The sequence below is a fragment of the Ascaphus truei genome, chromosome 9 (genome assembly GCF_040206685.1).
Source record: "Ascaphus truei isolate aAscTru1 chromosome 9, aAscTru1.hap1, whole genome shotgun sequence".
NCBI classification, from domain to species: Eukaryota; Metazoa; Chordata; class Amphibia; order Anura; family Ascaphidae; genus Ascaphus; species Ascaphus truei.
The window spans coordinates 32,043,757-32,057,424 of NC_134491.1; the positions used below are offsets into that span (position 1 = coordinate 32,043,757).

At 44.2% G+C, this 13,668-nt stretch overlaps 1 protein-coding gene across 2 annotated transcripts in view; it reads right to left on the reverse strand.

The window, feature by feature from the left end:
* Positions 1 to 13,668, reverse strand: part of RPAP1 (RNA polymerase II associated protein 1) — a 35,135-nt gene that overhangs the window by 15,623 nt on the left and 5,844 nt on the right. For both annotated transcript variants that reach the window (XM_075614298.1, XM_075614299.1), the window contains exons 5-10: positions 11,367 to 11,544; positions 10,029 to 10,193; positions 8,650 to 8,823; positions 7,859 to 7,974; positions 6,892 to 6,990; positions 820 to 921 (exon numbers count right to left, since the gene is read on the reverse strand). In XM_075614298.1, coding sequence (XP_075470413.1) covers positions 820 to 921; positions 6,892 to 6,990; positions 7,859 to 7,974; positions 8,650 to 8,823; positions 10,029 to 10,193; positions 11,367 to 11,544 — 834 coding nt within the window. The remainder of the gene's footprint in view (positions 1 to 819; positions 922 to 6,891; positions 6,991 to 7,858; positions 7,975 to 8,649; positions 8,824 to 10,028; positions 10,194 to 11,366; positions 11,545 to 13,668) is intronic.

Sequence of the window (13,668 nt, forward strand, 5' to 3'; positions counted from 1 at the left end):
CCTTATTTTCCGTTTCGCTTACATGGGGTTCTTTTTAGTTTATAGTATATTAGTTGTCATTTTATGCATTTTGTCGTATTTTAGCATGTAATACAATTGTATATTTCTGTGTTGTGCTATAGTTTTGGTTGTGTGTGGGTATTTTCCCATGGGTCTGCTATATTTTCATATTAGTGGTACTGGTTAATTAACTGGTACTTTATGTATATTACATCACTATTTATAATGAGTGCAACTTTTAGGGACTTCTACTGACAATCTCTGGTCACCTATCTGTGTTGTTCTTGTTGTTCTTTCCCTTTGCACCGTTGATCATATGTTTTCTAGTCGGAGAGCAAGGTGTTTCTTGTGTGTTCTCCATCTTCTCATTAGCAAGGGTGGCCCATCCAATTTGACTGAACCACCTGTGGTCAAGCAGGGGTCTACTTAAAACCTGACCAGTTAGAGGGACTTGAGGACTGGACTTCTGATCCAAGGTACAATAAAAGAACTAGATAGCCATACTGAATCCTGGAGGTACAGCAGAACTCAGCTGTTCGGATAGAGATAGAGACATGACATAGGAAGGATCAGAGAAGCTGCAATGTACTTAGATTACCTTCCAGTTCCTCTTCTAGTACACCACAAGCCGGTCACCCTCCCCCTTCACCTGGAGGTTTGCTTGTGACCATTAATAAAGGAGGCAGGTTTGTGCAATACTACAAGCAGTGCTGAGAGGTATTAGAGAAGGAACCTCTATACAAAACAGCATGTCACAAATGACACCATAAGTTGAAGACTGTTCAAGGAATGACAGAGCTGATGTTTGGTATCTCTTACCTTCTGAACTATATGTCCCAGCACCTGCAGTGACAGAGTCCTTTGCTGAATGAACTGACTGCGAGAAAGACGAAAGAGATCCTGAAGGGAGTATCCAGCTCTCTGAGAAAGAACAGCAGTAAGTAGTAAGGAAGGCACGGCTTATAGGAGAAGCTTCAATACACATGTATGCAGATGACACAATCCTATATGCGCACAGCTATAGCCTCTCTGACCTTGAACACATACTTCAGTCTGACTTTTTGAGACTCGAAAACTGGATTTCCCAAAACAAACTGTTTTTAAACACTGACAAGACTGTAACAATGATATTTGGGATCAAGACTAAATTCTTAAAGCTTCCAGCGACTGAGCTCCAGATCAGAACCAACACTAACACCACCCTAACTCCTGTTACTAGTTTTAAATACCTGGGCATATGGTTGGACTCCCACTTAACATTCGGGAAGCACATTGATACCCTGACATCTCGGACCTTTACAACCTTCACCCCCCAACCCACGACCCGGTTAGCCTTAACACTATCTCACAATATCTAGAGCAATGCAACCTGCCCACCCTATCCCAGGAAGAGGTAGAGAAGTTAAATAAAAATGTCTCCCAAGAGGAACTATCTGAAGCCATTAAATCACTCAAATTAGCCAAAACCCCGGGCCCAGACAGTTTCTCGAACTCTTATTATAAAATGTTTATGCCAATCCTCTCCCCATACCTATTAGATATGTACAACTCCTTCCTCCAAGGGGAACCAATCCCCGCTACGATTACAGCAGCAAATCTGGCTATAATCCACAAGGAGGGTAGAGACCCGCTCCTCTGCGGTAACTACAGGCCCATCTCCCTGTTAAATACCGATCTCAAAATCTACAGTAAGATCTTGGCAAACAGGCTAAATCCAATTCTCCCTAGACTCATACACATAGATCAAGTAGGTTTTGTGTCAGGAAGACAGGCCTCCGACAACACCCGCAAAATTGTGGATATAATAGACCACGTGCATCTCACCGGATCCAAAGCAATGATTCTGAGCCTCGACGCTGAAAAAGCGTTCGACAGAATCAAATGGTCTTTTTTAGACCAAACAATGCTGAGGTTCGGCTTCAGTGGCCCTTTCCTAGAGGGAGTGAGAGCCGTCTATCAAAACCCAACAGCGTATGTCAAACTATCAGGCGGATTCTCGGATCCAATAAAAATCAGGAACGGGACCAGACAGGGCTGCCCGCTTTCCCCCTTGTTATTTGCCCTAACCATTGAACCTCTAGCGGCCAAAATTAGAGCCGAAAAAAGTATCAAGGGGATCCAAATTGCGGACCGAGAGTACAAAATTTCCCTATTCGCGGACGATGTGATTCTGACCCTCGATGACCCCCTTTCCTCCCTTCCTAGCCTTCAAAGGCATCTGACTCAATTTGGGCAGGTCTCTGACTATAAGGTCAACATAGACAAATCGGAAGCCCTAAATATCTCCCTCGCTCCCCAGACGTGGAAACTTATCCAAGCCCACTACAAATACAAGTGGAGCTCCACCTATATAAAATATCTGGGGGTCAAAATTTCAAACTCGTATAACTCCCTTTATCAACACAATTACCCCCCCTTATTTGACCAGATTAAAAAAGACTTGGAGACGTGGAAAAAACACCAAATTTCCTGGTTTGGAAGGATAGTGTCCATAAAAATGAACGTCCTCCCACGGTTACTATATTTCTTCCAAACCCTCCCCATCGTAGTGCCACGCCCGGCTCTAAAGAACATCCAGTCATTAATGCTCCAATTCATTTGGAACGATAAGAGGGTTCCAAGGTCAGTGATGCTCTCCTCAAGAGCAAGAGGAGGCATGGGGGTGCCCGACTTAGTCAGATATTACCTCGCAGCACAATTGAAGCAGGCTGTAGTTTGGAATTGCGACCCAGCCTCGGCCTGTTGGCTCGCAATAGAGTCACATTACGCACAGCCTCACTCCATCCAAGTGGCACTTTGGACCACAGGAGGGAGAGGGAGTGGGCCACAGAGGTTTGGCCTTGGAGCAATGAGATGCACGTGGGACGCATGGCTCAAAAGCAAAGGGAAGTATGGTCTGCTAGCTTCTCCCTCCCAGCTCACCCCACTCTTTGGGAACCCCAACTTCCCGCCAGGGTGTTCCACAAGACAATTCGACCAATTCCAGGGTCACAATATTAGGATGGTTGCCGATCTACTGCAGAAGGGAGAGATCCTAACTTTTCAGGCATTAAAGAACAAATTCCAGACCCAAGACCTTCATCTATTTAAATATTTACAACTTAGGCACTTCCTACACTCACTGTCTCAAACCTCCAAATTCCCCCCGCTGACCCGATTTGAAACCCTATGTCTCAAAGACATATACCAGAGAGGCCTGATATCACAGATATACAAAAGCACGGAACCGACATCAGACCCCCCGAAGCACCGATATATGCAAAAATGGTCGGACGAACTAGGTCTCCAAATAGACCTGGAAGACTGGGAGGACATTTGTAGCAAGCCCCTAAAACCTCAATTTGTACGACGATAAAAGAAAACATCTATAAAATTATATTCCAGTGGTACCTGACCCCGGCTAGGCTGAGCCAGGTCAACCCCGGCACACCGGACCTGTGCTGGAGGGGATGTGGTCAAAAGGGAGACATGGCCCACATTTGGTGGTCATGTCCGGAGATCCAGAAGTTCTGGACCAAGATCCAGACACTTATCTACGAGATCACAGGAATCCCTCTCCCCCTGGACCCCTGACCATGGTGCTCAGCAAACCCATAGATGACCTCCCCCCACCAATGGCCCGGCTGATCAGGGCCAAGCTGACAGCGGCCAGATGCTCTATAGCGGCAGCCTGGAAACAGATTAAAGCCCCCTCGAGAACCACAGTAGTGAGAAGGGTTAACGAGGTCATGACTATGGCGAAGCTTTCGGCCATGCTCCAAAAGAAAATGCCCCAGTTCTGGAACACATGGGACCCCTGGATCGAGAGATAAACCCCCAAAAAGTCAAAGCACCTAGGTCTAGCAGCCACCCCCAAACAATTGGAGAGCTACACCGGGACACCTCTGGGCAAGCCCACATACCCCCCTCCCCCTCTTTCCTCCCCCCCCTCCCATGTTTGTCTTCTCCCCCCCCCCCTCCTCTTCCCCGTACTCTTTTTCCTACTGAAAAAGGAAAACTGTTATTGGTCCTTCTCTGGAAATAATGAGCACAAATGTTGTGGGCCCACGACACTACTGTATGTAAATTTATCTGTGACTGTGACCAATAAAAAAATTGTTACAAAAAAAAGGGATAGGAAGGAAATTCAAGCTGTAGGATGTGAAAGTGAAAGGGGCTTATCAGCAGACTGAAGTACAAATGAATAGAGCAGAAAGGGAGCGGGCAGGAGATGGGGCAAAAAGATCCTTCTAGTTGCAAGTTGTACAACGAAAACAGTTAGCGAGGTTAAATAGTAGGTCATAATAGTTGAGACCCTAGAGAAAGGGATATTACACACTACAGTGGTTTCCAAACTTTTTTGGGTTAAGGAACCTTAAGTGAAATTCTGAGGAACCCCAAACCTCTCTTATAGCGACTGAGATCAGATGTACTATAAATACTTCTGGATTTGATACAAATTTCTAATGACCAGAAAATTACAGGTAACCCTTAAGGGATGCCAGTGAACCCTTTAGGGATGTCAGTGAACCCTTTAGGGATGCCAGTGAACCCTTTAGGGATGCCAGTGAACCTTTTAGGGATGCCAGTGAACCCTTTAGGGATGCCAGTGAACCCTTTAGGGATGCCAGTGAACCCTTTAGGGATGCCAGTGAACCCTTTAGGGATGCCAGTGAACCCTTTAGGGATGCCAGTGAACCCATAGGTTCCTAGGAACCCTGGTTGAAAAACACTGCACTAGATACTACACACAGTGTCCATGGATTGAACAGGCTAATGAAAACCACTGGACATAAGGATTTGACTTGTGGTCATTAAATTAATATTAGCACAATACAGGCATACCCCGCATTAACGTACGCAATGGGACCGGAGCATGTATGTAAAGCGAAAATGTACTTAAAGTGAAGAACTACCTTTTTCCACTTATCGATGCATGTACTGTACTGCAATCGTCACATACATGCATAACACATTTTTAACAGGCTCTATAGTCCCCCTGCTTGCGCACAGCTTCAGTACAGGTAGGGAGCTGGTATTTCTGTTCAGGACGTGCTGACAGGCGCATGCGTGAGCTGCTGTTTGCCTACTGGGTGATATGTCCTTACTCGCGAGTGTACTTAAAGTAAGTATCCTTAAACCGGGGTATGCCTGTACTTTATTATCTATGTGTCCCAGGATGCCATGCTACCAAGGAATTATTAGATACGATTGTCACGAAACTCTGGGGACCAGTGACAGTTCACATACAACTGCATGGAAACAGCTGATATATAGTACAGCACTTTGGTACAGTGTGTCGCAGTAGATATATAGTACAGTGTATCGCAGTAGATATATAGTACAGTGTGTCGCAGTAGATATATAGTAGTGTGTCGCAGTAGATATATAGTAGTGTGTCGCAGTAGATATATAGTACAGTGTGTCACAGTAGATATATAGTACAGTGTGTCGCAGTAGATATATAGTAGTGTGTCGCAGTAGATATATAGTAGTGTGTCGCAGTAGATATATAGTAGTGTGTCGCAGTAGATATATAGTACAGTGTATCGCATTAGATATATAGTACAGTGTGTCGCAGTAGATATATAGTAGTGTGTCGCAGTAGATATATAGTAGTGTGTCGCAGTAGATATATAGTAGTGTGTCGCAGTAGATATATAGTAGTGTGTCGCAGTAGATATATAGTACAGTGTGTCACAGTAGATATATAGTACAGTGTGTCGCAGTAGATATATAGTACAGTGTGTCGCAGGAGATATATAGTAGTGTGTCGCAGTAGATATATAGTAGTGTGTCGCAGTAGATATATAGTAGTGTGTCGCAGTAGATATATAGTAGTGTGTCGCAGTAGATATATAGTACAGTGTGTCACAGTAGATATATAGTACAGTGTGTCGCAGTAGATATATAGTACAGTGTGTCGCAGGAGATATATAGTAGTGTGTCGCAGTAGATATATAGTAGTGTGTCGCAGTAGATATATAGTACAGTGTGTCACAGTAGAGGGGGTAGATTCCTTGGGGTTCTTTTCTAACCATATAGTACATACAGGCAGTCCTCGTTATCCAACATTTCACTTTGCAACGAATGGCATATCCAACGCTTTACAATGCAACCCTATGGGCCGTTTTTCGACGCCTGAATGCGTTGTCCAATGCTCACCGCCACTGATTAACACGGGACTCACTTTACATCGGTTTCACTATCCAACGCTACTTGCAGAACGGATTCCATTGGATAACCGAGGACCGCCTGCATTTATCCGAGCAGACTTGCTGTTAAAGCCGCAGTCTGTGCTGCTCGGCATTTTTCCGTGCGTGCTTTTACCTCCTATAGAGAGATCTTTTATTGCCCTTTCCAATGGTGCTTCTAATTTGTCAAACCTGACGCTACGCTCAAGAGGTAAAAGCATTTGAAATATTAAATGTTGGGAGGTTAAAATTGAGCCAATCAAGTTTAAACGATACCGTGGTAACACCAGAAGCCACAGATTAGTAAAATCATGATTTTACTAAACAGTAAACGCACAGGGGGCGGGATACCAGCGTTTTAAGAGCTAAACTCATATAGGCTTCTGGGGGAGTAGGGGGGGAGGGGGGAGTATTGCTGCTTTAAGATACTCGCCTATGATGTTTAAAGACTCAGATCTTCACTTGAGGACGACCACGTTTTGTGGTTGAAACGTTGTGTGTTAATGAAGTAATAAATTCTATTTAGAAATCCGCAGTGCCCTGGTACATCTCTTTTGTTGTTTTAAAGCCTCAGTTTAACACCAGCAACAAGTCCCTTTATGTCTCTGTTACCCAGACACTAAACATTATACTAGAAACTCTGTGGCAGTCACTGCATCTATGTAATTAAGCCTTCGCAGTGCTCAAAGCCATCTGTTTCTAACCATAGTTCCTTTACCTCGGCTTCCTCTCCATGGTGGTGCAAGCCAAGGTGAGTGGGGAAATCGGCATCTGGAGGCATGAGATCGCCCTTCAAGTTAAATCGCGCCTGCATGCCCTACAATCAGAAGAGATAGGGATGAAACATGACACATTTCATTACTAGCACATCAATACTTCTAGTTGGTGTTGCATGGGAAATGGAGGAGCTTCAGTCCTCCGTTACAATGTACTTTAAAACCAAAAGCAAGCTTTTTAAAATCTTCCTTAAAGATCATTTACCTGCTTTTCTGCAAAATGCAAACTCATTAGGAATCAAACCGGGGAACACATTTAACCAAGAGGCAGCCAGACACTTACACATTAAATTGCAACATTGTGTCAAGCAGCGTATCCCATTGTGGGGGTCCCAGAAGAATAAGGCTGCGTCCACGCTGCCACTGAGCGCACTCATGCTTGAGAGCGGTGACGTCACCAACTGCCCAAGCATGAGCGCCAGGTGTGCTGCTTAATTTTGCAAGTGCAAACAGGGGGGGGGGGGGTATTGGGGCTATTTCTGTGTGTAAGGCTGTGTGCATTGACTGCTGCTGAGCGTGCTTCAAAATCAATTTTCTTTGTCTCCCCAAGCACCGAGCTTGGGAGAGCGTACATGCCCGTGCAGATTCACATTCACTGAAGTAAATGCTCCAAGCGCGCTCAGCGGCAGTGTGGACGCAGCCGTAACAGTGGGATTGAAAGTGACAGAAGAAAAATACAAACTGGTACATAGAATATATCCCAATGACTATATAACACTACAGTATATGCAGTCCTTATTCTATTGCATGAGACTTTTGCCCACCAAATACAGAAGGGGGATGCCAAAGACAAAACAAACCCTTTTCGGGAGGCTCGGTTGCAAACGATTGCAGTTACAGAATACCAGCGGTTCCCAAAGGAAATTACGACAAACAAATGTCATGGGAAGAGAGGAAGGGACTGCTAACCTTCCTGGTTTTGTTCTGTCTGGGCTTGGAGAGATCCTTCGTCCACTCCAGTTTCTCAAACTCCACAACGTCCATGTGGACCCATTCCTTCTGAGGCTTCACAGGGAGGTCGTCCACTAAAGAATAAAAGGAAGGAATCAATATCTGAGGCTCCCAAGGGATTCTTTTATAGCCCGACTAAAACGGTGGTCCCTTCTGCTGTCACAGAGGTGGGGATCATAGTTAGGGAGTGGTGCACGTTAGTTGGTATGACAAGAGCACTGTGAGGGAATGTGACATTATGGTCACGTCATTTAGGGAAGATCTTGAGATGTTTCAACAAATGCAGGAACCTAGAGTGTGAAAGCAATACCTTCCCGTAAAATCATATGGGGGGGAAAAATAGACTGGACATCCAGCCAAATATTGCACTTTACAATAAGAGTGCTGCTGTGGCAATATGAAAATGTACCAGGCAATGAATTTCAAATTGGACATTTCTCTCAATGATTATGATGGCCATTACTGATGTAAGATATTGATGCCGATATGCAACATGATTATAAGGCACTCAGCCGCAGGGCTTTTATAGGGATTTCTATAGACAGTAAGGGTAGCCCCACTACATATATTAATAAGGAGTGCTGAGAAATACTGCTTATAAAACTCAATTGAGATTTAGATACTGTGCGGTATTCATGGACTTTCTGTCTCAGAGGACAGGCACTCATTACTCATGCTGATCTCCTCTGCATTGTTTCAGTGCTATTGATCTGCTCTGCGGAGGTCCCGTCACAGAGGTGATAGATTACCTGACACAGCTGCCTCCTCTCCTGGAACCTGTCCAGATGCATTTTCTGCCGAAGAAGATCCTGGAGAGTCCAGCCTGACAGCCCGGGCTTCCCCAGGTGGATTATTAGTGCTGGAATCCTCCTGTGAGTGTTTTCTCTCTCTCTGCGACTTCAGGAAGGCCACCAATTTGGGGTCTTCAGTGCCAGCAGTAAATGGAGAAGTATAGGAGAGGCAGAGAAAAGTGTGAGGGCTGCACAATCGCCATTAAAACGAGACATTGTTGATGGCGCTTTGTACGATTTACTGGCATTACAAACTATTTTAAACCCTTCAATCTCCTGTCACAGTCAAGCAATATTCCATAAAGTCGGCACTCGCCGGATTTCTCTTCCAAGTGTCGAATTTTAGAATCGTAGCATTGGTTTTCCAATAAAAAAAAAAAAAATCTTCTACGCTTCAAGAAAAGTCACGTGTGCCGGCTTTCTATTTCCTTGCACTAATTCCTGCCTGCCACACCCGGGTAATAGCCAACATGAAAGCCCTCGAGTATGCATGTATGTATGTATGTATCAACACCACAATAGGTAGAAATGATGGTTAAATACAGGGTGCACTGTACTGCATATACAGAACTGTGTCTAAGAAATGGATAATAACAGAAGTACAGTCACTCCACTAATTAATCATGTATTGTTACACTGTCGCATAAACATGTTATTGTTTTGTGGAAGAAAAAGTGATGACTGCAGAGGGGGACTGCGCCTCTACATTTCCAGTCCACAGGGCGCATTATTTCTTGAGAAAATAAAGTAGTCCTCAAACCTGACACTATATAAATATAGACACCCCCCCCCCCCTTGTAAACACAAGAGGAATCCTTTCCAACGGCAATGGCTTCTATATCAGAGTTTGTAGCAGGTGAAGTTATATTATGGGTAGGCGAGGATTAGCTGCTGGAAACATTGCAGAGGACATAATAATGTACCTGGGTCATAGAGAAGCTTTAATGATGGACGTGTGCACTAATATTCATGCACCCTATGGATCATGGATCCGATCATAACACCAATTCTGCCTCTTCCTCTGATATTATATTTATATTAATATTATTATATTATATAAATTTTATTGATATTAGCCTGGGCTCCTGCACTTAGTAAGCCAATTTCCCAGAAGCCTCTGCTCTTGCCCACACTCAAGCATCTCCTTCTGACATATAACAAGAGAGAAGGATCGGACGATTCCAGGGAAGAAAAGGGAGTAGTGGGCATCCATCAATGCTCTCCCACTTGGACCCTCACAAATCACAGTGTCCTAATGAGCCAGCCTCACTCACTGTGTCAGACCTGTCAATGCTGCCAACAGGTTGTCATGATGGGACGTATAATGATGCCCGTACCGAGCTGTGAGATCACCCTGTCTCGTTCCTGCATGATCTCCTCCTGGGACAGAGCTTTCAGCTTCTCCACATTCTCCTCGTGGATTCTCCGCACTTCTTCCTGGCCCACCGAGCTTCGGAGGCCCTCGCCTGTGATCAGACGGGGCTGGTCCACATCCATTTCATCTGAAAACAGCAGAACATGCCAGTGACGGGATGCACTTCAACCGTAGGCACCTGATCTCAAAAGAAGAACCCACCATTTGGCACGCACACCCATTACACAGTAATGTAAAACCTCATCGTTTCCGTGAGAGTGCCGTTAGGTCTACAACCACAAAAGTAACCAATATCAGTGCACATGCCGCCACATACTCCACTTTCTTACATCAGCAGCATGCAATGCCCTTTGTGGTGGGGAAGAGTTTATATTATCTGAACCGGGAGGTCCCGCAGAAACGATTCGCAGTGCCACAGCCTTCTGGGACCACCAACAGTTCCCAAAATACTTGCCTGGTAGACACAGTATGGCCACCGGGGGCAGACTGTCTTTCTTTAGGGAACTCAGCAGCCATAGTTTTTTGGTGTCAAATACACACAAATAAAAGGAATTTAAAAAAAGGGGGCTGCTGCTTTAAAACCATGTATAGAAACATGATTAACCAGTTCTCTATTAATTCTATTTAGCATAAATGTATATAAAGGCTATATAACTGGAAAAACACAAAATCTAGCTATGAAAAGGCGTCTAAAAGGAGGAGTTATAAATGTTTTGGAATTAAATGGGAAACTATATTAATATAGCGACACAACGTTCAAAAATCAAAACATCTAAGGTTTGAATTCATCTTCCGTGCCTGTACCACAAGCCATGTGAAACAGCATACAAGAGATCACCAGCATGTCCTGTGTCTACGTTAACTCTGCCTGGGGTACAGCGCCTCTATGGCCTATATGATGATACAGATTATCTAAAACAGGGGGGCGGGGGCGGCAACTCGTGACCCAGGCCACTGTGGAATGAAACCCACCCGCATGTTGGGCCCAACTTCCGCTTCCACCCGCAGTGCCCCAGCTCCCCCACAGCGCGGGACCGGAGGCATTGAGTGAGAGAAGAGGAAGAGGGGGGGGGGGGGAGAATTGAGCAAGCGAGGAGTAGGGAATTGAGCGAGGAGGGGGAAAATTGAGCGAGGATGGGGGGAAAAAAGCGATCGAGCGAGGAAGAGCAGTGTGAGTGGACCGCCAAAAAAGTTGGCGGTCCCCGATCTAAGATATAATACAAGGGTTTTAACTTCACTATAGGGTCAAAATATACTGTCCATGATAATAGAGCCTTACCCAGTCTTCCATACGTCTCACCTGCTAATTCACAACGAGCTGGCCTTCTTACTTCAGGGAAATGGCCATGTTTGGGATTGGATAAGGATGAACATAGAGGATTCACCATGGTAGATGCAGCCTTGCTTGCTGCCTCAGCAGCCTTCTTAGCAGCTATTTTCTGAGCAAAGAGGCTTATTTTTCCAGACCCGGGTACGTCCTGTAGCAGAATGAATGGGCAGAAATTTGGTGCTGAAAATGCTTACAATTACACAAAGGAAATAACAAAAAAGTTCTCAAAGGCTCAATTTCTTTATACAACACATTATTCTGTATATGCACACCAATAGGAGAATGAAGATGAAAGGAGGGCATTTGGAAGAAACAAGACAATATTTCAAGGGAACCTTCACTGTGCTTCAAGAAGAAAGTTTTTGACCAGTATATTCTGCCTGTGATCACGTATGGATGTGCAACTTGGACTCCAAATGCAGAAGCTTCAGACAACGCAAAGGATACTCACTAATACCGACAGAGATAGAAAAAAGAACGAATGGGTTTGAAACCAACACAAGTCTGCGACATCACCGAAGAGTGAAGAAATTAAAATGGCGTTGGATGGATATATCACAAGAAGAAATGAACAACGTTGGACAAAGATGGTACTCAACTGGATTTCAAGAGAGATTAAAAAGACCAAGACGACGACCAAAAGTAATGAAAAGAGGATGAAATCAGAAAATGTGTTGGAGCAACGTGGAGGAGACGCTGTAACCGCATTACCTGGGAGATGATGGATAGAGATGTTACATACACACGAGAAAACGTTTGTGAAACCCAATGATAATTTTCATAAATTCCATAGTTTTTCCCTATTATCCATAATAATATCCAATAGGGTTTATATTAACCAATTATATGTCTTTTGAAACAAAATGATGTATGAATTAGACAAATAATTAGTAATCAGGGTATGTGCAAAAGTGAGCGAAACCCTGATTTTATCAGCTAAATTTAAGGGGATAATTAGGTGTTTAAATAATTAGGTAGATCTTCAGGGGTGCGTTTGGGAGGTCCAACCCTATATAAAGTTCAGAAACTTTGTGAGTTTGGTCTTCACCATACAGGTGTGTGGAAACACGTCATGCCACAATGAAAAGAAACCAGAGGATCTCAGAAAAGCAGTTATTGATGCTCATCCGTCTAGAAAGGGTTACAAAACCATTGTTAAGGATTTGGGACTCCACCAAACCACTGTCAGACAGATCTGCAAATGGAGAAAGTTCAAGACCACAGTTACTCTACCCAAGAGCGATCGTCATACCAAAATCTCTCCGAGAACAAACCAGCAAATCATCCAGGAAGTCACAAAGAACCCCAGAGTAACATCCAAGGATCTGCAGGCCACCCCCGGCTTGGCTAATGTGAGTGTTAATGGCTCAACTATCAGAAAAAGACTGAACAAGAATGGTCTTCATGGAAGGAGGAAACCACAACTTTCTAAAAAGAACATTGCTGTCCGTCTGAAGTTCGCCAAAGAGCTCACAGAGGATCCACAAGACTTCTGAAACAACGTTATGTGGACAGATGAGTCATAGGTAGAACGTTTTGGCCTGAATGAGAAACGTTATATTTGGCAAAAAGCAAAGCTGTGTTCCAACAGAAGAACCTCATCCAAACCTTGATCTAAGCAATTTAAGGAAACAACTGGAACACATGGTTGCTTGGATATAAAACCTTTTGTCAAATACCCTTTTCTCTACATTAACCCAGATTAAAAAAAAAAAAAAAAAACAACCTAATCATTACCAAACCATTTAACACTAAGGGGGGTTATGCATTAAAGTATCAGAGTGCTGATCCGGGAACACTCCGCATGGAAACTCCCATATAAGTCCATGTGAATTTCCATGCTGCAGTGCCATATCAGTATTTTAATGAATAACCCCCAAAGGCTCCTATTCAATATGCTCTAAAGCTTCATTTTCTCCACCAATATGGAAACAAAGGGATATTTCCCACTGCTGGAGAACCTCTGATTAAGGAGCTTCCTTAATCTATTCAAATGAATAGCGCTGATCTCTTCCAGAGAAAAAGGATGAGGACTTCACAGCACATGGGACGGCGGCCCAAGATGAGATTTTCTGACCTACTGAAGCCTGGGGCTACAAGGAGCTTTAAAACCAATCTACTGTACGTTGGAATTAAAAGTGTTTCCTGCCGGTTCCCCTCGGATGACGTCCTCACTAATGAGCTGTCTTTTCTGAGCACAGAAGGAAATCCATCATGTTTTCTGGTTTCCTAGGAAACTGGGCAGTGTGTTACTGGATCATTTATTTCCAGG